General features: G+C 44.0%; 1 protein-coding gene across 2 annotated transcripts in view; it reads left to right on the forward strand.

The window, feature by feature from the left end:
• The first annotated feature begins 2,818 nt into the window (after positions 1-2,818).
• LOC147448942 (neutral ceramidase 2-like) overlaps positions 2,819-26,846 on the forward strand; it is a 31,562-nt gene continuing 7,534 nt past the window's right edge. The window contains exons 1-8 of one of the 2 annotated variants that reach the window (XM_086521346.1): positions 2,819-2,926; positions 3,066-3,477; positions 3,703-3,911; positions 4,186-4,518; positions 4,892-5,156; positions 5,242-5,521; positions 5,706-5,831; positions 5,919-5,982. In XM_086521346.1, coding sequence (XP_086377472.1) covers positions 3,119-3,477; positions 3,703-3,911; positions 4,186-4,518; positions 4,892-5,156; positions 5,242-5,521; positions 5,706-5,831; positions 5,919-5,982 — 1,636 coding nt within the window. In that variant the 5' untranslated portion in view covers positions 2,819-2,926; positions 3,066-3,118. The remainder of the gene's footprint in view (positions 2,927-3,065; positions 3,478-3,702; positions 3,912-4,185; positions 4,519-4,891; positions 5,157-5,241; positions 5,522-5,705; positions 5,832-5,918; positions 5,983-26,846) is intronic. The other variant, XM_086521347.1, reaches the window with a different exon arrangement.

Here is a 26,846-nt window from a genome sequence, read left to right on the forward strand (position 1 = left end):
GGGTGCATATGTGGCACTAAACCAGGTGGTGGCATGTGGAAAAGGTACTCAAGGATGTGGGTACCCATGGGGGTTGTTACTAGAGGGTGTGGACTCACTTAGAGTTAGTTAATGGAATCTTAAAGTGCCCATAATGGTCACCCACGAGTTTGCAACTTGTATAGGTTGATTTGAAGCCTTTGTATGATGTCATCTCAGTGATGCCAGATGTGATGCCTTAGCCAACTCTATATAATGAATCCTTTGTACATCTGTTGAATCAATCAATCTAGGTTTGCACCTACATTCTACTCTATCTCTATTGTGTAATTAACTTTTTCATTGGCATGTCAACACCATGAATGCTTCTCTCTCTAATCCTCCCTAAACTCTACATTGTATGCAGGTCAAAAAAAGCACTATATGAGCTGAAGCAAGCACCCAGAGCTTGGTATGAGAGGATTGTGTTATTCCTCATATTTTGGGATTTTGAGATGTCTGATGCATATCATGTATTGTATGCACAAAAAGAATAAAGCAAGAATTTTTGTGATATGAATCTATGTGGATGACTTGATTGTTGGAGGTGGTAATGTGGATGAAGTAGAGGTTGTACATGGCTCTACTTATGTAGGATTTTGAGATAAAAGACTTGGGACACTTGCGGTACTTCTTGGGCATTGAAATTGTTTTGCATAGAAGAGGGTGTATGGTTGTCACAGAGACAATATACGTTGGACATGCTGAAAAAGTATGAAATGGCTGATTGTGAGCCGATTGCAATGCCGTTAGATTAGAACTTGAAGTTGGAGAATAATGCAGGTCAAGTGCTTGAGAATGCTACCATGTATAAGAAGATAATTGGTAGCTTAATCTACTTGACTATCTCATGTCCAGACTTAAGCTACAGAGTTAGATTTGTAAGTGAGTTTATGCACTCTCCTAAGTAGCCACACTTGGATGCAGTGAGGCTCACATTGCACTATGTGAGTACTACTTTGGATTATGCACTCTTTAATAGGGATGGTGTTAAGTTGCAGCTCTATGGTTATACAAATGTGGATTTGGCTTGTAGCAGATCTGATCGCAGGTCTACCAGTGGATTCATGTTTTTACTTGGGACTGCTACTATCACATGGAGCAGAAAGAAGCAACTTACAGTTGCTCTATTGAGTACAAAGAAAAGGTATATGGGTGCTGCAGTGACATCATGCGAAGTAGCATGGCTGGGATTCCTACTCTAGGACTTTGGAGTACACATATAGAGGTCAATTTTCACTACTGTGACAACCTCAACAACATACAATCGGATCGGAGAAACCCAATGTATCATGCAAGGATGCAACACATTGAGGTGTATTACCACTTCCTCACAGAGAGGATCTTGGCAGGCGACATCGACCTTAAGTACGTGGCGATGGATGAGCAAGTTGCAAATATCTTCATGAAGGTCCTTGGAGCATAGAAGCTACATTGCTTTCAAGTGATGCTTGGCATATGGGAGCCTTGAGATGTCAAGCTCAACATATACTACTCTTAGATGACTGTCACCGATAGCCATCATCACTTGTGCAGCTTGGTGGATACACATATCTTTGCTAGTGATACCATAGCTGGACTACACCAACTTGGTCTACCTATAGAAGCGATTTCACACTTATCCATCTAGCTCACTCACTAGCGGTTCACACTAACCTGTTGTACTAGTTTCGTGTTATGTTATATTTTCCCATTTATGCTTTGCAGACTACTTACCTTAGTTAGTGAAGAAGAAGAAGAAGAAGAAGTTTTTCCTCCCTGTGTGTGTGTGTGTGTGTGCTCAAGCTCTCTCCTTCTCTATCTCTTAACAAATATACCATCTAATAAACCGAAAAAAACGATTGAATAGACCTACATAGAGAGTGATTTTGTTTGAAGCCATTGGAAAATGTATATAAAGTAACACATTTTGTTATGATTTAGAAGAATCTTGTCACCTTTCTATACGTGAAACCATTGTGAAAAGGGCTCTTTGTGTATTGGTATTTCGTTTTGTAATCATAGGCGGGTTTGGTAAGTGCATGGAGAGCTTTCTACATAGGCTTGGGGTTGGGAAGGCCCTATGTTATGGAACTACTTTACTTGCATATATCAAAAGCTCTACTCATAAAAGAAGAAAATATCGTATTGACGACAAATTATTCAAGTGACCCATCTCTCTCTACCCCCGCCCCCCTCCTTCAAAAAAAAAAAAAAGGGAAAATTACCAAAATACCCCTCTAATTTGTGGAAATTCCCAAAATACCCTTCAAATTTCAAAAAATCCCAATATACCCCTCATATTTTGTCATAAATTTTCAAAATGCCCTTCAAATTTTTCAAAATTTCCAAAATACCCCTGGTTGTGAGAGTAAATTTATCCAAAGATTAAAAAAATTGTAGCTTTTCATAAGAAGACTGATTGTCTATCAATAATACTAATTAAAACTAGAATTTAAGCCGGTTATGCAGGCTTTGGAGATGAATTGCTTCATTATTTTTAGACATAATTGTTTTTTTCTGGGAGGTAATTTGTGACAAATTAATGCTAACCACTAAAAAACGGACCTCCATTGTCAAAAAAGAATAAAGATTAGGAAATCGTGAACAATCCAACTAAAATAGATACAAGGGTATTTTGGGAATTTTTGAAATTTGAGGAGTATTTTGGGAATTTCCACAAATTAGAGGGGTATTTTGGTAATTTTCCCAAAATAAAATGAGGAGAGATGTTCTACAACAGGGTTCGATCCCAACTGCTCATCGAAGTGATGCCACGTCATCAATACCCCTAGTTTTAAAAATTCCGGGCACGTGACTCGTGAGTGTCCATTTGCGTACGAGCCAGCCATCTTCATGAGCGTCTCCACTCGAAGTTCGTCTTTCTCGCCACCATTTCCAAAATAGACGAAGTGCCCGAAGATTATCTGTACGTACAAAATAGAGCTGCTTGCATGCACATTCATCTGCGTGCGTGCGTGCATTGTGTGTGTGTGTGTGTGAGAGAGAGAGAGAGAGAGAGAGAGAGAGAGCTTCAGGAGGGCACAAGGGTTTACCATTTCTAACAGGCAGGTTCCGAGTTTGATGATGGCGAAAGACATCACATTTTGAAACATAAGGAATGATCATCAGTATGCCAACAACTGGCAAAATGGGTAGCCTACACAAGCAGTTGCATCCCTTGAGGCTCTGCTTTGTGGTGCTGATGGCATGCATGTCAGTAATCGAAACCTCTGCTTCAGGGGATTTCCTAATTGGATTGAGCAGTTATGACATCACAGGCCCTGCCGCTGATGTGAACTTTATGGGTTATGCTAATCCTTCCCAGAATGCAGCTGGTATACACTTCCGACTGCGTGCTCGAACGTTCATTGTGGCCTCTCCAGATGATAGTAAGTTGCGTTTCGCGTTTGTGAATTTGGATGCATGCATGGCGTCCGACATCGTCACCCTCAAAGTCTTGGAGAGCTTAAAGGAAAGGTGTGTGAATGGTTCTTCCTCTAAATTACGCAAAAAAATTGTCCATGCTTGTATTTTTGTTGGGGGTTTGTGTTATTTGTATGTGTCTTAGTTTCCGATGGAAACACAGCTCATGATTGGTCATATTAGACCAATAAATCCGCTTATGGTAGGTGAACGAGTTTAATGTTCGGTCTCAAGAACCCAAATTCCACATGTTAAAGTTTGATATTTTTGTACTAACAGATACGGAGAACTTTATACAGAAAAGAATCTGGCCATCAGTGGAACCCATACTCATTCAGGACCTGGGGGTTATTTGCAATATGTTCTCTATATCGTCACATCATGGGGATTTGTTTCTGAGTCATTTGATGCTCTTGTAAAGGGCATTGTGCAGAGTATAGTGGAAGCCCATGAAAACATACGCCCAGGAGCAGTATTTGTGAACATAGGTGATTTATTTGAACATTTTTTTTTGCTCTGCACAAGGACCTTCTTATTATATTTCTAATTAATGGTCAAGTTAGTGCATATGTGGATTTGTGCTCAAGTTTTTCCTAATTTTTTAAGAAGCTATTGCTATAGTAGAGCATTGGCTGGTAGCTCTGTTTATTGCTTTATTTAGCCAAACAATGCACTGCATATTGCAGCATAATGTTCATACTTTTGATAGGGAATTGGGAGACCATGCTACAAAATATTGATGATCTGGTAATGCATTTGCAGGGGAATTGCTAGATGCTAACATAAATCGAAGCCCAAGTGCATATCTCAACAACCCGCCTGAAGAACGAGCTCGTTACGGTCATGACACTGATAAGGACATGACCTTGCTCAAGTTTATAGATGATGAATGGGGAGCAATTGGTGCTTTCAGTTGGTATGCCACACACGGGACATCAATGAGTCGAACAAATCAACTAATAAGTGGGGACAACAAGGGTGCAGCTGCCCGCTTGATGGAGGACTCAATCAATGTCAAGTCAGGATTGCATGGGAATAGGTCTCTGCAGGATGCTAATGGGATTAAATCATCCACGTTCAAAAGGATATTTGGAGGTATCTGCAGGATTTCTTTTAACTAAGTAAGAGGATTTCTTTTAACTAAGTAAGAGGATTTTGGGGCGTTTACTCTATGTGAAACTACTACATCATGGGCTGTCACGGGGTATTTTTATTAAAAGTCCTTATTTGTGAATTTTACACACCCTTTTCTTATTTAATCTTTAAGTTTTTTGTTGAATTTCTGAAATGATATTCCTTTGTAAATAATTAAAATCTGAACATTTTGCAATAAAAAATACACTTTTGTTGAACACGCATGATAGAGACATTTATACTTTACCTGACCTCCCCGGGAAAATGGTCCTAAGTGTAGTATGGAAATTAAGGTGGGCAGTTGTTTGATTTCATCGCCTGTTTTGAAAAATAGGATTGAGGAAGGTGGGGCAAAAGTCTTCACAGATTGATGAAAGCTTTAGCAATGCCAATGATGCAAAAATCATGCCGGCACGGGTCAGAGCTGCAATTTCTGGTTCTGGTAAAAGGCCATTTATAGCTGCCTTTTGCCAGTCCAATGTAGGTGATACAACCCCAAATGTTCTGGGAGCTTTCTGCAACGATACTGGCTTGCCATGTGATTTTAACCATAGCACATGTAATGGGAAGAGTCAGCTTTGCATCGGTCAGGGTCCCGCGTAAGGTTCTAAAACCCTCTCTTTATGGACACTTGTCTGGAATGATTTTTTTCTTATCTCCAAACTCTGAAGCATTTGTTTGCAGCTTTCCTGATGAGTTTGCAAGTACAAGAATTATTGGTGAACGCCAATTCAAACAGGCTCTCTCTCTTCTTGATAATGCATCGACAAAACTAGCAGGGAAGATAGACTTTCGTCAAACATATGTTGATTTCTCGAAAGTGACGGTGACCTTGCCCTCGACATCGAGTGAAGGTGCCAAAGGGAGTGTTGTTAAGACTTGCCCTGCAGCTGTAGGGTTTAGTTTTGCTGCAGGAACAACAGATGGTCCAGGAGCATTTAGTTTTGTGCAGGGCGATACAGAGGTGTGCCAAATTAAATACTTGTGATTTCAAAAAGATGATTAGCATTGTAATAAGGTTAGTTGTTTAATTTAATTGTTTTATTGGAAAGGAGGATGATTGAATAGGGAATAGTTCACGTGTGCTTGTGCTTGGTAGCTGCACATAACCAATGAGTTTCTGATTTTATGCTTCTCTTATTTCACAGGGAAACTTGTTTTGGAAGCTGGTTGGGTCCATGCTGAAGAACCCTAGTCAAGAACAAATTGATTGTCAAGCGCCAAAACCAATTCTCATAGATATTGGCGAAATCAAAGACCCTTACGCCTGGGCTGTAAGTCATAATTAGTCACCCACAAATGCAGTCGATCCACATGTGGAAAGTTGGTTTCATTGTACTTTCTTTGATTTCTGATGGCAGCCGGATGTGCTTCCTTTGCAAATATTGCGGCTAGGAAACTTTGTGATTCTCTGTGTTCCTTCAGGTGCGTCAGTTGGATACTTCAAACAGTCACTTCTCTTCTTTTTGGTGTAAAAGAGCTGCATGAGTATTTTAATCATCTTGGAGATGTCATAAATGTCTGATTGTCACAAAGTGATGTCGTGTCAGGCGAACACCCAAAGAGAGAGAGAGAGAGAGAGAGAGAGAGAGAGAGAGAGAGAGAGAGAGAGAGAGAGAGAGAGAGAGAGAGAGAGAGAGAGAGAGAGAGAGAAATGAAATGAAATGTTATATTAACATCTTCAAAAGGTCAAAATGACCTATGAGACCAAACTGTTACAAAATTGTGAATCTGATACCATGTCTGGGTACAAAAAGACTAGAACAAAAATACAAAAATACTACTACTACTAGAATCCATCCTCATCTGCACTCTGGATGGAGAGAGAGAGAGAGAGAGAGAGAGAGAGAGAGAGAGAGAGAGAGAGAGAGAGAGAGAGAGAGAGAGAGAGAGAGTTGGCAATGTATGGAGAGACCAGGAAAAAGCATACGGCTCGCCTTTTGCGCCGCATTTTCTGGTTTTAGGGTAGAAATTGCATCGCTTTTTCTGGGTCTGTCCGTACATTGCACCTCGCACTCTCCCTTTCTCAAGTGTTGGTCTGACACGTCATCGCTTTGTGACACTGATTGTGTAGTAGTGACTCTTGGTCCAACACCCGAAGAGAGAGAAATGAAAATGAAATAAAATGTTGTGTTAAACGTCTGCAAAAGGCCAAAATGACCTATGAGACCAAACTAATACAATCCTTGTGGATCTAATCAAATGTCTGGGTACAAAAGTAAAATGAAGTAACGTGAGCCTAAACTAAAAGACTAAAATCGTCAGACTTAAATCATCATTATCATCATCATCCATGCCCAAGGATGCCCGGCATTGGGAGTTGTGTGTGTGTGTGTGTGTGAGAAATGAAATGAAATGTTATATTAACGTCTTCAAAAGGCCAAAGTGACCTATGAGACCAATCTGTTACAAAATGGTGAATCTAATACCATGTCTGGGTACAAAAGAACTAGAACAAAGATACTACTACTTGAATCCATCCTCATCTGCACTTTGGATGTCGAGAGAGTATGGCTCGAATCCTCTGTTGTAGTCTCCGTCGATGCTGTGTAGCCCCTCTCCTCAATCGTGGCCGTCTGGATCTCTGTAGCTCGAGTGCTCGGTCGATGAGAGTGGCGGTGGTGGTCGAATGAGTGTGGGCCGAGCTCTGCAGTAATGGCTGCTCCTCTGGTTGTCTCATATCTAGTGAAAAGAAATTTGTAATCTGTCTCTGGGACTGTCTCTCTCTATCTCTCCCCAGTAAAGTGTCTCTATATCTGTGTAACTCAAGTAGATATAGCCCAAGACAACTTTGATCTTCATAACTCATGACCCTAGAGAAAGGACCGAAACCTTCTCTGAATAAGCAGTGGAAACGGCCCCGTATCTCATAGTACACTGTGCAATGACATATGCCTCTTTAGTAAACGTGGATGCACCCCTTCGCGAAGCATCATGCCTCCTCACCAAGCATTGGCTCCAAGGGTCACACCCTTTTCCCCATGTGCTGCCAGGTTGTAGCGCAGAGACAAAAAAACCTTTCGCTGGCTGAATTCAACGATGGCTGCCCCTTCACATGTTGCATACCCTTCCACTGCTGAGTATCCCTCCCTCGTTCGCACCCCTTCTGCAGGTTCACACCCTTTCACCAAGCGCTGAATTCTGGAAGCGCTGGGCTGGATTGCTGGAATTGTTGGGCTCTAGCTGAAACATTGTGTTGGCTGAATGCTGGGCTGAAACGCTGAAGTGTTAGATGCAGTGGAATGAATGTTGAACTTTGCTCAAGATGAGTGCTCCGAACTGTGCTCAAGGTTCCTTTTTTCTTAGGGAAGGGAGAGCCTTCTGTGCTTTAGTGAGAGAGTGCAAGTGATCACAAACAAAGTGAATAGACACTGTGTGTGAAGGTGCTGAGACTGAGAGATAGAGAGAGAAGAGAATACCACACCGGGAAGTTGTCAAACCCGCCCCACTCTCGATGGCGAGAGTGGTCTACTATTGATTGCACAATCTGGTACAAGATGCTGATGCAAATCTAAATGGTGCTATGTCGAGGCCGACGGTGGTGCCGACGATGACGAGACTAGGGCTGAAAACTAAATGCTTGGGAATGCTTGCGAATCTGCAATCGTCTTGCTGCTGTTTCTATTCGCTAAATCTGCTTGCTAAAAAACGCTGGCCTGATGGGGCTGAAAATGCTGAATTGCAAGGCTGAAAACGCTGAATTAGGGCCTGCAAAAACACTGGATCTGAGGGCTGAAATCGTTGACTGCTGCTGTACCAAAACGCTAGTCATGCTGAAGTAAAAACGCTGGTTATGCTGGTCCTTTGCTTGCTAAAATCCCTTGCTGAAAACGCGGGCCTGAGGTTGTCCAAAACGCTAGCATGCATGAGGGAATTGCTGATCTGTGGGCTGAAATCGCCAGGCCTTCGGGGAATGAAAACGCTGGCGGTTCTTTGCTGAAAACACTGGCTTTGCTGTAGGAAGAAAACGCCAGGGCTTTTTGTGGTTGGTCTTGCTTGAGAAGGTGCTCGTTGAGCAATGCTCCTGCTGCCTCTTTTGCCAGAAAGTGCTAGCGCTAGGTTTCTATATATACAAACTTAGCAAAATTGCCCTACCTAGTTTCTAACAAAAGTCACTTAATAAATAAGTGAAAAATGTCAAAAATAGGTTTGATGCACCGGAAAATGTTCATGATGGATTCTGATGGTAATTTTGATGATCATGCTATGTGCAACCAGAGGATATGCATCTAATCTACATGTCTGGTCATACATGGTCTGCAAACAGACTCACAAAAGTGCCATATCACTTCCTTGACTTGATTGAACTGAACTCTTGTCATGCTGTAGCTTGTCCACGGACACATAGGGTTGAATGTGTCACGTGACATCCCCTCCTTTTCAAAGTGAAGTACTGGTACCGAACTATATGGCGTCAAGGGAGATCGCCAAGAGGGTCTGGAATCCTCTGAAGGACTCTTCGCCAGCCCACTCTGATGTGTGGGTCTTGCGATACTTGAACTTCATAAAGGTTTGCAACGCTTGCTTCTCTGGGTTGCGCCGAAAGCGACACAAAGTCTCCTCTGGCTCCTTCAATGCTTCAACTTCGTCTATAGTCATGCATCTACCTTCTTCAAGAATCTCCAAGGCTGAAAATTCCTGAAACCATTTCCAACACAAAAACATGAACATAACCATTCCGTGTGAAGTGAATAGAGAAAATCTAATCTTCCGAAAAGACTGTGCATGCAATGTAGATGAAACAAGAGACGGAGTGCCAAACCGTTCATCAAACACATGTAAAATATGGAATCCAAACTCGTCTTTTTGATCTAAGTCAATCAACTGTGGCAAATCACAATGGACATGCCTATGCTTGATGCTCAATCTTTCTTGTGCTCTTTCTACAACTGTGTCGTTGTCATGCCAAGGGTAGGACTAGACGGGCATGGCCCGGGCAATGTGCCGGACACACATGCAGTAAAGGGGTCTATATATGGAAGAGGGCCAGGGGCCTATATATAGGATGGTTGGGAGGTTATTCGCATGTCTGTCTACCCGCTGGCCTTTCACTGGTATCAGAGCTAGGGGAGAGGAAAGCCACGGAGGAGGGGAGGAGAAGGGTCGACTTGCTGTTTGGAGGTGATTGCATCTCTCTCTCTCTCTCTCTCTCTCTCTCTCTCTCTCTCTCTCTCTCTCTCTCTCTCCCGAAGTTCCATAGATATGGGTCGTGGGCAAGTTCCCTTGGAGGGAGGAGCAACCCGAGAGGAGACGACCGTGTGCAGGCCCGCTTACGAAGGGGAGCACCATGTTGTCAATTTGCACAAGACCATGAGGGAGCCGGCTCGTTGAGGTCGCCCTGTGAAGCTACGTGTTTTTCGTCACAGGCGGATGCCCGAATAAGGATACAGGTGCTTCATCCGAGTTCTTTCCCTCGGCGCTATCCTCCATGCAGGCTGCAGACCTTCTTGCTTCGTTTCCCATCTCGGGCGCCCAAGACCCAAAAACCTAAAAGCACCCCAAGGCCAAGGGCCTTAGGGTTTTAACCAGTTAAGGGAGGGTCCCCACCGGGCACACCCCTTTTTTCGTTCCGGCTTCGACGAGCAGCACGAAGCGCATTGATTTTGGGAGGTGAAGTTGATTGCACCAGTCACAGTGCTGTCAGGCTGCATGCAAGCCTCAAAGGGAGGCAAAGACGGCTTTTCCACGGTATGCATGCTCATGCACGGTTTTGGCAGGGCTATAACGTTAACGGCTTGGACACAACAATCTACATTCGAAGCATGGCTTCTCCCTATGAGGGCCATCCGACAGAGTAACTTGACAGAACATGCTCGTCAGGCAAGGCCTGTTGTTCGGCTTGGCGAAGGGGCAAAGCTCCTAGGAAAAGACGATATTGTTGCTCGAGTGGCGGATATGTTTGCTGCGTACACGGACAAACACCATGCTCATCAGGTTGGTCTTTTCGTACTTCAAGGATTTTCTTAATCCCTATGTGATGATATTTTGCAGACTTATACATATCGAATTTCCAAGCTTCATCTTTGATGCAACGGCAAGGCCGGTGGCTAATTCGGCTCATGCGTGCAAAGTTGTTTTGCATGGTTGGATCGTTGATTGGCATGGCCGATTTCAAGGCGACTGGCAAGAGCCCTGAGTTTGGACTTGCAAAGAAGCAAGGCTTCTCAACCTATACAATATTTAACCACACTATGTGGTGATGCAGACACTAATGCTAGGGGTGGTGATTGTCATGAACAATGGCAATCAAACCTGGCAGGTAAGAGCATTACAGTTCTCACATGATACCACATTGGTTGTGAAATGGGCAAGGCCCTTGACAGCATGAAGTGGAGTACTTATTGTGCATGTGCTTCGTAACTCTCGTATGCAATGGAATGAATGATCACGGCTATCATTCATAATGCCAAGCAGGTCGACTCTTTTTGCTATGTCATCGATTGCTAATAGCATTTATTGGCAATGAGGCCAGACATACTTATATGAAGCATGGCTTCTCCTGAGTATCTTAATGGAGCACGCTCGTCACAAGTTACGTTTTGCTTCAAAGGCAGGGCCAAGGGCCAGTTTTTCAGTATCTCAAGGTGACACGCATGGCCTATTACTGGATTTGTTGAGGGCAGCAAGTTGCTCGGCATGGCCGACTCCTTGTCACTGTTTCTACAAGCCGACATAGGATGCTTGCCATACAATACTGGTTAATTTCACTTGAAATTGCTCGACAAGGTCGATTATGTTTGTCATGCTATTGGTAGCCACATCAGTTGGCTATTAGCACTACCCGATTTAGGTGAAGCAAGGCTTCTATTTATGCATCTTCCATAGCGACTCACCACGTTTGGCATATGCTATGAGCATACAAACTTGGGAAGGCTTTGGCAAACGGTTTGCAGATTATTTCATTCCGTATACGACGGATGTATATGATACAAGAGGGCGTATATCCATATGTGACAACTCTTTCTCGCAAGTCCGATTTGGCTATGAGCCACCTTTACGCGAGCTTTCCCTTTGGAATCTCATAACAACCGGTTGCAGCAACAACTACCAGGTTAGCCAAGTTTACGTTTTTCTTGTTTTTTTTCCATGTTTACACTTTACTTGGCAATTATTGTTATTGTGCAAAGCAAAGTGCTTTGGCAATTTTACATGAAGCACGGCTTCTCCCTTGTGCCGAGATACTGCCATTGATTTGGAATCAAGGGCTTTGGCACACAAGTTTGGGGAACTGCAAATAGGGAATGTCAGCTCACAGAATCCCTACCAGTTTATTCTGTGCAAGGCACTTATGGTTTCGGTTCTCACGTTATAGTAGCCAAGGGCTTACGTTTTTGCATGCAAGGCATGCTAAGCAGGTGGCATGGATTCCACCACTTTATGCATTATGCTTCTGCTATCACACTCGCAACTCTGTCAAGGACAGACTAAGTGATGGATTGTTGAACCTGATGGTCGGTTGCTATCAACACCCAACAACACTAAAAGGAACCTAAATCTAGGACTTATTTCACAGGCAAAGTGCCAATGCTAAGTCATTTTCATACAATCACGACCCTGCAAGGCAGGTAGATCAAGATGTGGTTGTGTTTTTCTGTAACCTCTCTCAATGAGAGAGTCATAGCCGAAACTTGTTGCATGCTTATAGGATACGCTGCACGTTAGGCATAAGATGCGCACGAGCATGGCAATCAACTATACACGTCATAGTCGTTCAAGGAACGTTCCGCAGCCCAGCGTGCTCTTCTTCTCTCTCGTTCTCTCTCTTTAAGGGAATAAGGAAAATCTTCTAAGAAGCTTTTGATACGTGTTTTGCTCGTGATTCAGCCTGAGCCAAGTTGCTCTAACTCTCAGCTAGCACGTGGCTAAGATGCTACTCAAATTAGCCTTTTTCGGTTTGTCCATTGAACACTAATTTGCACAAGGGCTATGAGCCACACAGGCTAAGAGCCATTGTCAGGCCAAGGGTAAGACCCAACTATTGGCATTCTTTGGGTGATTGTTTTCAAGAGTGAACAGATCTACCCAGGGAAGTATACATCGACGTTAATGGACAAGCAAGGGTCTTGTCATTCAGGATGTTTACAGTGTCATTTTTGCACTACATGTTTTCAGTGCGACACTTAAGTTGAGTTTTGATAAATCTTCAACTCATAGCAGCTGATTTCTACAAGGAAGTATAGATGCAGCAATCAGTTGAGACAGCATGGCTGTCCACAAGAGCTAGGCAGTTCACTTGTGTGGATTTCTTCCTCTCTCTATAGCACTACGGAGTGTCTATGGACATATTGTTTGGGGTACGACCGGGAGGTGATTTAGCCATGGAGAGAATTCCGCAATCTACCACACGGTAGCGGATGAATTCAACTTTTCGAGTTGATTCCAGTCATTAGGTACACGGTTAACTATGTTGGTTACCGTTGCCTGCTAGTTGAGCAGTTTCTACAGAGGGTCTTACCAAGGGGTTTGACTACGTAGATGTTAACCAAAGGGGTTGGATTGCGCAGGCAACACCCACGGTTTCCAGTGCAAGTCGTATAAATACGCTTGAATGTTTCAAAGCCATGCCAAGGGCATGTTGGAACAGCGTATTTTGGACCGTAGCGTCCACTATACCTTATGCTGTTACGAACCTAGTTGTAGGGTTCGATTTGGCACATGTTGTCACATGGGATACAACATGGTCTAAGAACTCAAGGAGTTCAGTTTAGCCAGTGTGGAGCATGATAATGAGGGTCCCTCTCACTCTTGTCGCGGAGTGTTTGCAGTTACCTCCACACACAAGTACCAGCTCGTACTTGATGGATGTCGCTTTTCTTGATATCCTTGTTTGAGACATATTCCACATGTGGAGAATATGAGTCTCTTGGACTGACACTGGCGCCAATTTTTTACCAATGTGTCGCGACGACGTCCCTAGGTGCTGGTCGCATCCATTGGTTCGACCATTTTAAGCACACAGTATCAGGAGCAATTTCAGTGGCCAGAAATTGTCGGGTACTAAGTACAAACTTGTTACGATTACAAGTGCTGTGAAACCACCTTAACGGACGGTCGTTTCTATATATAGCTAAGTATGCTATGTACATGAGAATGTCTCATGGTTGGTACCTAGGTGTGACTGGGTTGTCACATTCTATTATGGTCCAAATTTGTTGCAAGACTTTCACGTACGTACCGTGGAAAGTCTCGTCATGGAATTGCGGTTAGGATATGTTTGTGTTAAATGCATGCACACTAGGTGTTATGGGCCCTAGTGTTTAACACAAATTTATTCAGAGCGGCATGCAAATTCATGGACATTATTGTTTCTGCAATTTTTTGCACTACCAGTGCAATCTCTCTTGCAGATTTAGTATGAGTTTACACCCTGCCATACAAGGTGATGGCTGAGTTTGGGTGTTTGTGATTGGCTGCTTGAAACTCCAATCTGCTTTCAACCTAGTTGGTTGTCTCCATTCCATATCGAGTATATGGCTGGATAATCAATGATTGAGTCATAGTTGTCGTCAGTCGTGGGCGGCTGTCTGTAAGTGGTTGGGGGAAAGCACCTCACTCTTACTGTTGCTATTCATCCCGCATAGGATGGGCAGCTTACAAGCATTCTATTTAGTACTAAAGGATATGCAAAGTGCATACGTTAGTAAAGCACGCTAAAGGATATGGTAAGTGCATACGTTAGCAAGAAGTGAAGCAACTAGATCGGTTACCTTTCTGGTTTGGAGTTTGCTTCATATGATGAAAGGCATGTTACGGCTAGTTCTAGTCTCTGTCTATTATTCTCAAGTTATCAACCTTAATCATCAGTTTGGATGAGGTTGACTATTGGCAAGAAACCACCGCAAGTCAAGGACTTGGTTGTTGCTGATGAGTATGTCAGTATAGTACTTTCATGGAAAGATGAGCCAAGGTTATACTGCACATTCCAGTACCTTCAGAAAGTCTGAAACTTGGGTATGCATTTAGACACCTCTTAGTTGTGATAACTCGTTTAGCATTCTCAAGTGAGTTCTAAATGGAGCCTTCACGCTCTTTTGATTATGAGTCGGTTAACCAAGACGGTTGCACAGGGACAACAAGGTAGAAAATCAAGATGTTACTCTTAATTTCATTGAACCCCCCAATGAACTGGGTTCCGATTCAACGAACCATTGGATCCATGAGGGATGCCACGGTGGAAAACATTAGTGTTCTTATGAAGATACCACCACTTGTGTTTTCGAGGACGAAAATGCTTCTCCAAGGGGGGAGTAATGTCATGCCAAGGGTAGGACTAGACGGGCACGGCCCGGGCTATGTGCCGGACACACATGCAGTAAAGGGGTCTATATATGGAAGAGGGCCAGGAGCCTATATATAGGATGGTTGGGAGGTTATTCGCATGTCTGTCTACCCGCTGGCCTTTCAGTCGTGCCAAGGAAGAGACATGGAATGTGACTTCTCTGAATGCATACTTTTCAGCTTTTCATGAGAAATCTGCATACATCCGTGCTCATCCATGAGTGAAACGTGCTCAACGTACACTATGTCATGCCTAGGAAAAGGGATCACATAAAGACGCTGACTAAAATACAGGAAACGATCACAAATGAAACACTCGTACAATGCGTGCTGACTAATCATGCGAACACATAGTACTTCCTGTGGGGGTTCTTTGGACCTAGGCTCGAGAGCCAAGATCGGTTCTTCGTGTTTGATCGAATCTTCCTGGGGGGTTCTGTGGACCTTGACTCGAGAGCCAAGATCGGTTCTTTCTGATTGATCGAATCTGCAATGAGGGTAGCTTCACTAGAGAAAGTATCAACTAACACATCATCCTTGTGAACAATCACATCATCTTTATCTTGCAAATCATTATGCTTGTGAGAAATCACATCTTGATCATGCAAATCATCATGGTTATCATTATCATGCAATTCATCATGCTTGTCATTATCAACCAAATCATGTGTGTCGTGCTTTGGAGGAGAAGAGATTGAGAGAGTCTCCTTTTCCCGAATCTCTTGCATCTGTGCCTGCACTTGAGAAAAGAGTCGCAACATCTCTTTCATGTGTCGGTCGTTCATTGCTTTTCTTGCTTTGTTCTTGCGATCAAATTTTGCTTTTCTTTCGTCGCGCTCACGCGCTATGGCTGCCATTCTGTCTTGCTACTTACGCTCTATGGCTGCCATCATTTCGTTGCATTCTAACTTCTTGTCCATCATCATCTTGTCGAAAGCCTCCATAGGAGTTAGTGCAATCCTTGGCGTAGACCGGGAAGGGGGAGGGTCTGAAAAACCTCCTGGTGGGGGAAATTCTTCTTCGCCACTCCCATGCTCACCACCTTCATGCGAAGTATCCATTCCGCTTCGGGTGATGACCATCCATTGAAGTCTTGGGTTCTTAAGTTCACGAGGAACTTGGGTTCCTGCGGGTCTTGGTTCTTGGGTTCTTGAGGGTCTTGAGGTTCTTCTTTCGCTTGCAATTTGTGTTAGAGAAGGATCTTCTCTTTACCCAAGCTTTGCTCTTTTCTGCGGGTGCACCCCTTGGCGGCCTTGCGCTCACACCAAGGTTGCTTTTTCGCACCTCATGTCGATTGGCCGGCCGCCAAGTGCACGGTCCGCTCTCAATGAGTGAAAAGAGGCACAAGGGGAGGCTGGACAAGCTCTTCTTTCTTGGGATTCCTATCACTCTTTAAAACACGATTAGGAATCGGCACGCCCAAGAAGGCTTGGGTTACGTGCGACGCAACAAGCAAAAAAAATTCTTGTGTTCTTGTGGTTCTTTCCTTGAGTGATATAGAACACTGCCAAAGCTCTGATACCAATGTTAGGTGCAACGGAATGAATGTTGAACTTTGCTCAAGATGAGTGCTCCGAACTGTGCTCAAGGTTCCTTTTTTCTTAGGGAAGGGAGAGCCTTCCGTGCTTTAGTGAGAGAGTGCAAGTGATCACAAACAAAGTGAATAGGCACTGTGCATGAAGGTGCTAAGACTGAGAAATAGAGAGAGAAGAGAATACGACACCAGGAAGTTGTCAAACCCTCCTCCAAGGGCCCACTCTCGATGGCAAGAGTGGTCTACTATTGATTGCACAATCTGGTACAAGATGCTAATGCAAAATCTAAATGGTGCTATGTCGAGGCCGACGGTGGTGCCAACGATGACGAGACTAGGGCTGAAAACTGAATGCTTGGGAATGCTTGCGAATCTGCAATCGTCTTGCTGTCTTGCTGCTGCTTCTATTCGCTAAATTTGCTTGCTGAAAAACGCTGGCCTGGTGGGGCTGAAAACGCTGAATCAGGGCTTGCAAAAACGCTGGATTTGAGGGCTGAAATCGTTGACTGTTGCTGTACCAAAACGCTAGTCATGCTGAAGTAAAAACGTTGGTCAAGCTGGTCCTTTGCTTGCTGAAATCCCCTGCTGAAAACACTGGCCGGAGGTTGTCCAAAACGCTAGCATGCATGAGGGAATTGCTGATCTGTGGGCTGAAATCGCCAGGCCTTCGGGGAATGAAAACGCTAGTGGTTCTTTGTTGAAAACACTGGCTTTGTTGTAGGAAGAAACCCGAGGGCTTCTTGCGGTTGGTCTTGCTTGAGAAGGTGCCTGTTGAGCAATGCTCCTGCTGCCTCTTTTGCCAGAAAGTGCTAGTGCTAGGTTTCTATATATACAAACTTAGCAAAATTGCCCTACCTAGTTTCCAACAAAAAGTCACTCAATAAATAAGTGAAAAATGTCAAAAATAGGGAAAATAGGTTTGATGCACTGGAAAATGCTCCTGATGGTAATGCTGATGATCATGCTGTGTGCAACCAGAGGATATGCGTCTAATCTATATGTCTGGTCATGCACGGTCTGCAAACAGACTCACAAAAGTGCCAGATCACTTCCTATTCTAGACTGAATTGACTGAACTGAACTCTGGTCATGCTGTAGCTTGCCCACGGACACATAGGGTTGGATGTGTCACGTGACATGAAGTGCTGGCTGGAATGAAACCCCTTCGCCGAAGAACTCCCATGCTAGCTGAAATTTTTACGCTGGAGTTTTAACGGTGGCAGCCCACTTACGATTTGGAATTATTAAAGTGCCCATAAAAACTTGACCCGCCTTCCCTTGTCACAAGGCGAGCACCACGTGGCAATAGAAAAGAACAGATTGAACATACTTTTAGCACTTCAATAACAACTGAACTGAGAGAGAGAGACGACACGTGACACGGAGTGGCGGAATTTCATCCCACAGAGTATTGGCCCCAAACCTTGGCGTCCCTTTCATTATTTCTTTATATTGCATCAACACAGTACAAGCCGGTACTCCAGACTCTGCAGCTTCTCTAGGAAGCATGCCAGAGAATGAGCCCATGGCCTCATATTTAAAGGCCCTAGGCCTCAAAGCATGAAAAGCCTTCAAACTCAAAAGCTTCTGGTTCAAAAGCAATGCCAAAAAGTTGCCAGCGTAAATCACGGAATTCCGTACAACTGCCACGTCAGCAGTCGACGCAAAACGCGAAAATCCGTACAGTCTGCCACGTCATCATGTCAACGCAATTTTTGGATTTTTTGTACAACTGCCACGTCATCAGCTGATATGCAAGTCTTTCTCTGTGTGTGTGGGTCCTGCTTTATTTTAATCCTTTATGTCACGGGCCCATCGGACCGGGTCCCATAAGTTGGTAGGACTTCTTCTTCTTTTGCTATTGCTTGCTCTTCTTTAGGGTTTAGGCCCCTCGGCCGTAATCCGAAGGTTTACTCTGTTCTTCACTGACTTGACACGTAGCAGTTTGTGATAGCTCCCCTTCTTGAAAGAGAGTAATCGTCCGCGATTACAACATATCTGCTAAACAACTCAAGTTAGCTCAAAAATTTTCGAGGAACAATCAGTTTGCTATTTTTTTGTTAAGGAGTTGGCTTCTCCTTTTGTCCAGTTCAGAACTCTTGATATGTTGGCCATCGCACCCAGACCGCACAGATCTTCCACGGGTGTTTTGATGCACTAAAATTACATACCCAGGCAATCTCATCCAATTAGGAATATTTAGTAGTTGGCACATCACAATGCAACACAAATGTCACATATGCATGTTACAAGACACAACAAACAGCGCTGCGGAGCACTCTCCGGAGACAAACGGTCTGTGGTATGAAGCTACTCAACGCCTACCTCGTCACTCTCCCTGCAAATAACCTAAAAAGGTCCGGGCCATGAGCTTAGAGGTCTATACAACCAAACGCTCCCCAGACCGCAGTCTGTGTCGCTTTGGAGGTTCAAGCATACAACCAAATGCTCCCCAGGCATCGGCGTGCGTCGTTCCGAGGTTTTCAAGCATACAACGGAACGCTCTCCAGGCATTGGTCTGTGTCGTTCCGAGGTTTTCAAACATACAACGAAATGCTCCCCGCTCCCCAGGCATCGGCCTGCGTCATTCCGAGGTTTTCAAATATACAACAAAACGCTCCAAGGCATCGGCCTGCGTCGTTCCAAGATTCACACAATACCAAAACAATATTTCTCACTTCTCCTCCCGGGAGTAAAAATCACCAATCAATGAAACCAATATTAAAACCAAAGTCAAACATTTCAAATCGGCACCAAAACAGGTTTAAAACAGATATCATCCATTTCAAACAAATTTCAAACAAGATCACCAAACAAGTTCTCAAACAGAACTCAAACTTAAAAAGCAATCTCGACATCAACCGAGCTAAAAAAGTCGATTGACTTTTCATCCTGAAACCTACACCAAAAAAAATAATTAGGGTTAGGTTCCTTCCATAAGGTCATAGCTGACTGCACCATGGTCCATAATCTCTTGGACAGACGGTGTTCCTGTGGCGGTGATGGTAGTCCCAAGACATAGCAGTCACATCGATCTCTGAGATTATTAGCAAGAGACACCTGTTGAGAGATGTCTAGAAATTTCAAATTATAATCTGCTAGGGTTTCCATGGCAAGCATTTCAAGATACCCAACTCTGCTAGAAGTTGCACTCTAAAGGAAGATGTCAGAAACAATATAACTTCGGGCAATTTTTTTTTCTTGAAAGCTTGCCAAGTCCTTGGAGTGTGCAACTTGGTAGCTATAGACATCCATCACTGCATGGCATTGCATCTGAGAAAAACAGCAGCTCGAAACAAATCTTGGGTCCTTCTCTTGCAAGTGATCTTTATGGCTTATGCCTTGTAAGACATGAGCGGTGAAGATGAGAGCACGCCTGATGCGTGATGAAGTAAGGGTGGAAGTGGCTAATGAGTCTGGGGTCGGAGCACGAAGCTAAAATTTCCAATGAACTTTGGAAGTTTGATCTTGCTCTATCTCCTCTTTGGTAGGACCGGTATGCTTTCAAAAAAGCACACGCCTGATGATCTGATACCACTTTCACACGACGAGCACCACGTGCCAATAGAAAAGAACAGACTGAACATACTTTTAACACTCCAGTAACAACTGAACTGAGAGAGAGAGACGATACGCGACACGGAGTGGCAGAATTCCACCCCAGAGAGTACTGGCCCCAAACCTTGGTGCCCATTTCGGTATTTCTTTGTCTTGCATCAACACAATACAAGTTGGTACTCCAGACTCTGCACCTTCTCTGGGAAGCATGCCAGAGAATGAGCCCATGGCCTCATATTTGAAGGCCCTAGGCCCCAAAAGCAGCTTACATGAAAAGCCTTCAAACTCATAAGCTTCTGGTTCAAAGGCAATGCCAAAATGCTGCCAACTTAAATCACGGAACTCTGTACAACTGCCATGTCAGAAGTCAGCACAAAACGCGAAAATCCGTACAGTCTGCCACGTCATCATGTCAATGCAATTTTCGGATTTTTTGTACAGCTGCCACGTCATTAGCTGCTACGCAAGTCTTTCTCTCTGTGTGTGGGTCCTGCTTTGTTTGATGTTTTATGTCACTTGGGCCCGATCGGACGGGGTCCCATAAGTTGGTAGGACTTCTTCTTCTTCTGCTGTTGCTTGCTCTTCTTTAGGGTTTAGGCCCCTCGGCCGTAATCTGAAGGTTTGCTCTGTTCTTCACTGACTTGACACGTCAGCAGTTTGTGACATCCCCCAAAAAATTAACCCAAACTTTTTAAGCCTTGTGTGAATACCCTTTATACATTAGAGCCTAATTCACTTAAAAAAAAAAAACCATGACGAACAACCAGCGTTTTGCTGTGCCTCTCTCTCTCTCTCTCTCTCCCCCCTTTGCTTTGAGCGCTGATAGACCTCTGCTGTGACGGAGAATTGAATGCACCCACACTTTTCCTAGACAAGTTCCGGAGGAAATTCTACCCAAACACACAAGGTGGTCTGTAGGGTGCAGCGGAATGAATGTTGTACTTTCTCAAGATGAGTGATCGATATTTAGCTCAAGGTTCCTTTTAGTTCTTATGGAAGGGAGAGCCTTCCGTTCTTAATGGAGAGTGCTATGATCACGAACAAAGTGAGTGGACACTGTGTGTGCAAGTGTATGAGACTGAGAGAGAGAGAAGAGAGATACGACACCAGAGACGTTGTAAAACCCTCCTCTGAAGGCTCCACTCTTGTTGGCGAGAGTGGTCTACGATTGATTGCACAAACAGGTACAATGATGATGCATAAAACTGATGCAGGTCTAGGCTATGTCGACGACAAGAACCGGGATGGCGATGACGACAATAGGGCTGAAAACTGAGTGATACTAACTGCTGTCCAAAAGCGCTAACTGCTGAATTCTGCTGTGGATGAAGCGCTGAATTTCAGGGCTGTTTTGGGCTGCTGAAAAACGCTGAGATGCTGTGATGAAAAACGCTGATTTGCTGCTGTGTTTAGGGCTGAAAACGCTGCCTGATTTGATGCGACTCAAAGCTGAAAACGCAGCCTGATCTGATGCTGAAAAACGCTGGATTCTGCAGCCTCTATGGATGATGGAAAACGCTGGAATTGCAAGGGGGAAACTGGGCGGTAAATGCTGAAAACGCCAAGGCAATGGGTTGGCGAGGATGCAACAAAAACGCTAGGTTGAGGGATGGGAAAAAAGCCAAGGGCAGTGGGTGCTTGGTGGTTCTTACTGAGAGAGGGGAGGACCTCTCACCAATGGCCTGCTGTTCTCCTGGCTCATCTGCCATTTAGTGCTAACTTTGGTTTGCTTATATATTTTCTTACCCAAATTGCCCTACCTACTTTTGTTGGAAAGTCACTTAAATTAATAAGTGAAAAATGTCAAAAATAGGTAAAATAGGCTAAATGCACTGGAAAAATCCCCTAACTGATTCTAATGAGAATGCTTATGATCATGCTTATTGTGTCACTTGCTTCTTCGATCCATGGTGAAACCGATGCAACAACACTTGCTCCGGCTCCATGACTTCAGTTTCATCGATGATCTCCGGTTCTTCTTCTTCCGAAATGTCCTTTGGAGGTGTTTCCGGAAACACTTTCAACCAAGAAACATGGAAAACGTTGTGTATTGACCATGAGTTAGGCAACTGCAATTTCATTGAAACCTCATATATCTTTTTAATGATTGGAAATGGACCATACATAGGAAAAGACAACTTTGGACACTTCTTTCCAACTTGCTTAAGACGTTGCTTCATGATTCTTAAATACACCCAATCTCCTTCCTTGATCGAAACATCTTGACGATTACTAGCCTGCCGTGAATAAGATTCCCGAGCCTTGCTTAGCCGAAGCTTCACACTCTCAGAAATCTCATCCAATGACTGACTTTCAACATTTGCATCAGGCATTTGACTGACCGAGCGAGTCAAAAGTGATTGGAACGGATGGCCAAAAGCTGCCTCATACGGAGTTCGACCAATAGCAGAAGAAAAAGAGTCATTCAAAATAGCCTGAATCAATGGAAGATAGAGCTCCCACTGAAACTGCTGATCATGCACATATGACTTTAAAACATCAAAAGCCAATTGATTGTAAATTTCTGTTTGACTATCTGACTGTGGATGAAAAGCCGATGAAAAATTCAACTTAGTGTCAAAATTTTCAAAGAGTGCGTGCCAAAAATTGGACGTGAACTTAACATCCCTATCTGAAACAATTGATTTTGGCAAACCACAGAGGGGGTACCAATGCTTAATGAACAACCGTGCTACATCTTGTGCAGTAACTGTGGCTTTACAAGGAATCAACATGCAAAACTTGTTGAAACGATCAACGATTGTCAAACATTGAGTGTTCCTTGAATGCAAACTTGGTGGTAGGTTAGTCACAAAATCCATGGAAATATCCTGAAAAGGTCCATCGGGAATAGGTAGCGGAAGCAAGAGGCCTTGCTGCTTACCCCGAAGAGCTTTTACTTTTTGATATATAGTGCACTGTGTGACATAACGAAACACATCTTTTCGCATTTTAGGCCAATAAAAGAATCTTTCAATTTTTTCCAATGTGTGGTGTTCATTTCCCCGTGCCCACCCGTTAGAGAATCATGTGCATCATGCAATATGGTTGCCTTGAGAGAGGGCAACACACATAAACGTTGACGACAATCCATCACGAATGAGATAGTTGCTTGGCCCTTGGGAAGCAAGAGCCTGCAACCAATGCTTACCAAACTCGGAATCCGCATACTGATTCTTCATGCTGTCAAAAGACTCACCCTGAATAGAAAATGTGGTTCTTGGCTCAAGAGCCAAAATCTGTCCTTTGCGATTCAACACATCTGCGCTTTTCCAGGCACATACTCAATCAAACCTCCAAATTGCTCAAAAAATTGTGACCACTGTGCTTGGCGATCACTTCAATGTGCACTAGGCATAGACTGGAGCCACTTGAGGGCTTGATGATCTGTGCGCACTGTAAACTCTCTACCATAAAGAAAATGCTTCCAATGCTTAAGAGAGTGAATGACAGACAAAAGTTCTTTATCCTAAACTGAATAATTCTTTTCCGCACTATTGAGCTTCAAGCTAAGGAAAGCTACGGGACGACCATGCTGTTGAAGCACAACGCCTATTGCTCGCACCCGTCCATACTTCAAAGGGATCATCCCAAGAGGCAAGGATAAGACACGGTGCTTCTGTCATCGCAACCTTGAGAGCTGCGAAAGCCTCAATGACTGCCTCGGGCAAGTCTACGCGCTGACGGCGAGTCTTTACCCCTTTCAAAACATCAGACATAGGTGCAACAATGTGTGCAAAATTCTCTATGTGCGAACTATATGCTTGACATAAACCAAGAAAAGAACGCACATCATATGCAGTTTTGGGCAAATCCCAATTATGAACCTGTTCCAGCTTCGCGGGATCTAGCTTGACGCCTTCTGCAGAAATGATATAACCCAGATAAGTGACTTCAGTAAGAAAAAATTCAGACTTCTTAGCTGCAATGTACAACTGACACTCATCCAAACGAGCTAGTACCCTTTCGACATCTCTTTCATGTTGTTCCCACGATGCAGAAAAAATGAGAATATCATCTAAAAAGATGAACGCACATACACCGACCATATCGCCGAAACGACCTACCATGAGATGATTGAATGTACCCACGGCACTCGTCAATCCAAAAGGCATAACAATATACTCCCATTGCCCTCGCTCGGTGCAAAAAGCGGTCTTGAAAATGTCGCCTTTGAATACCCGTACCTGATGGTATCCACTTTTGAGATCGACCTTGTTGAAAACCTTTGCCCCATTGAGCCTATCGAGGATATACTCAATGCGAGGCATCGGAAACTTGTTCTTGACGGTCATCTTGTTTAATGCCTTGTAATCAATAGACAAACGAGATGAACCATCCTTCTTGCGAACAAACAAAATAGGAGCAGCAAAAGGACTTACACTAGGGCGTATGAATCCTCTAGCCATCAACTCCATGAGTTGTCGCTCTAACTCTTCCTCCTGTGTCCTGTTCAATCGAAAGGGAGCCTTATTGACAGGTTGTGTCCCCTCCATAAGCTCGATGCGATGGTCCTCTGGCCACTCGGGTGGGAGACGAGGTGGAAGATCATCCTGCAAAAAGAGATGTTTAAACTTCGTAAACAACTCTGAATACTTAGCTGGAGCCTGAATGCTCTGGGAAACTAGAGCAGCATAGATGAATGCCGCTTGTGCTCCTCGTCATAATTCACGCTTTACCTGCACATGAGAGATGATAGGCAAAGAATGCAAGCCCTCCTTAGCACGAATGATGAGGGAGGAATCAGTTTTGGCATGCAAAGTGAGAGTGTTAGCCTCCCAATCAATGAGAGGGTTGAGTTCACGAAACCATCTTATGCCCAAAATCATATCACATCCTGAAAGAGGAGACACAAGAAATTTCCTACTGAAAGAAGCTTGTTGAACGGTAAACATCACATCAAGGCACTCCTTCGTGATGAGAGAGTCCATACCAGGAGCGAAGCCAGAAACCTCAAGAGGAGATTTCTCTTGAGATTTCTGACTAACCTCTAGGCGGGCTCTCTCAACAAGAGAGACTAATCACATCATGCATATTGCATGGATCAAACAATATGATAAAACGTTGACCCTTTACATGACCATAACACTTCATGAGGGACTCATCAATGTGTGTGTCAGAGTCATGAGAAGATGCAGGTTGGTGTGTGATAGTGCTTGTGGCTGTTGTGGGTGCCTTTTGTTCTTTAGGTGGGACTGTCTTTGGACAAGCCTGCTTAATATGACCCTTGACGTGACATTGAAAACATCTACCTTCTTTAGCATAAATCACTTGTTCTTCAGCCGTGATGTATCCTCCTACAATTCCTTGTGAAGCTTTTTCATATGGGGTTAGCTTAGGTTTGGTAGATGCTTTAGCTTTACCCTTAGATTCATTGTTAGAGTTCTTTTCCGAGGAATTAGAGGAAGAAGGGCTAGAAGAATTACCATTCTTACCATTCTTACCGTTCTTACCATTCTGTGTGTTTTGAGAATTTTGCGGGGTTCCATGAGAAGTCTTGTTTTCCTTAGGCTTTCCCTTGTTGTGCTTCATCTCATGTGCGAGAGCAATCGCTACCGCCTTGTTGAGATCGATTGGATCAAGTACCTCGACATCATACTTGATATACTCGTCCAATCCGTAAAGAAATGCCTCCTTGCGCTCCGAATCCGATTTGCGTAATTGAGTGCCGAGCTACAAAAAACGATTAGAGAAAGACATAACCGGCATACCATTTTGCTTGAGAGCGCGCCAATGTCCTTCAATCGTGCGAGGTACTGAGGTGGCATAAACTGCGCCTTGAGCTTGTCTTGGAAATCAGCCCAACTGAAGGACGGGCGTGAGTTCGTTGGCTTCCTTTAGGTGTGCAGCTAGCTGTGCCTCTTGTCATGCGTGGTACCAATTGATGGCATCACCGGCAAGGTACATAGCTGTCGTCAATACCTTGCTATTCCCTGTCTTCTTAGTTGTCGCAAAATAAGTATTAAATTGTTGCAACCAAGAATGAATAACTGTAGCATCCATCTTACCATCATACTTATTGAAAGTCAACTTCTTTGTGACTGGGTTGTTGGAATCTGCATCGTGGCTTGCGCCACTTGAGGAACTCCCACGATCTTTGGCTGGTTCGGACTTCGAGGCAAGTACTTGTCGAACCAACTCTTGAGTGCGTGGTTCTCTTTGAGCCTCACGCTCGGCCTCCCAGACCGCGCGTCTTGCTGCCCATCATGTCCATCATCTGCTTGATCATTGCCTCCATAGGGTTTGGTACACTTTGTGGCATAGATGGCGAAGGGGGAGGGCCGGAAAAATCTCTTGGTGGGGAAAATTCTTTGTCGCCTCTCTCATGCTCATCACCTGTATGCGAAGTATCCATTCCGCTTCGGGTGACGACCATGCACTATGATCTTTGGTTCTTAAGTCCACGAGGAACTTGGGTTCTTGATGTTAGGAACTAAGACGTAGGTAAATAGATAATTGAGTAGATTACTTAATGGAGAGAGACAAATTTACATACACGAGATTATAGAGGAGAGAGAGAGAGAGAGAGAGAGAGAGAGAGAGAGAGAGAGAGAGAGAGAGAGAGTACACACAATATACGTGGTTTACCCAATGTGGGCTACGTCCACGGGAAAGCAGCCACTCAATGGCTTTAGTACTTCAAAACAAGAAGTAGTTTACAAAGGGATTATACCCTTAATGGAGCTCCCGCCTTACTTCACTCTCACCACCTCACACTCACCTTGTTGTATCAACTTCACACTATGAAATGTGTGTAGAAATGGCTTCCTTTTATAGGCCAAAAAGGGCTGCCCTCTCTTATGAGAGGTAGCCATGTGTAGCCGCCCTTGTGTGAATAAGTCCAAATCGGACCCTTCAATCCGCCCATGTGTGGCCGCCCTTGAGAAGACAAGTCCGCTTTTGAATTCGGCCACCGGCC

The sequence above is a fragment of the Adiantum capillus-veneris genome, chromosome 10 (genome assembly GCF_014529385.1).
Source record: "Adiantum capillus-veneris isolate H3 chromosome 10, ASM1452938v2, whole genome shotgun sequence".
Lineage (NCBI taxonomy): Eukaryota > Viridiplantae > Streptophyta > Polypodiopsida > Polypodiales > Pteridaceae > Adiantum > Adiantum capillus-veneris.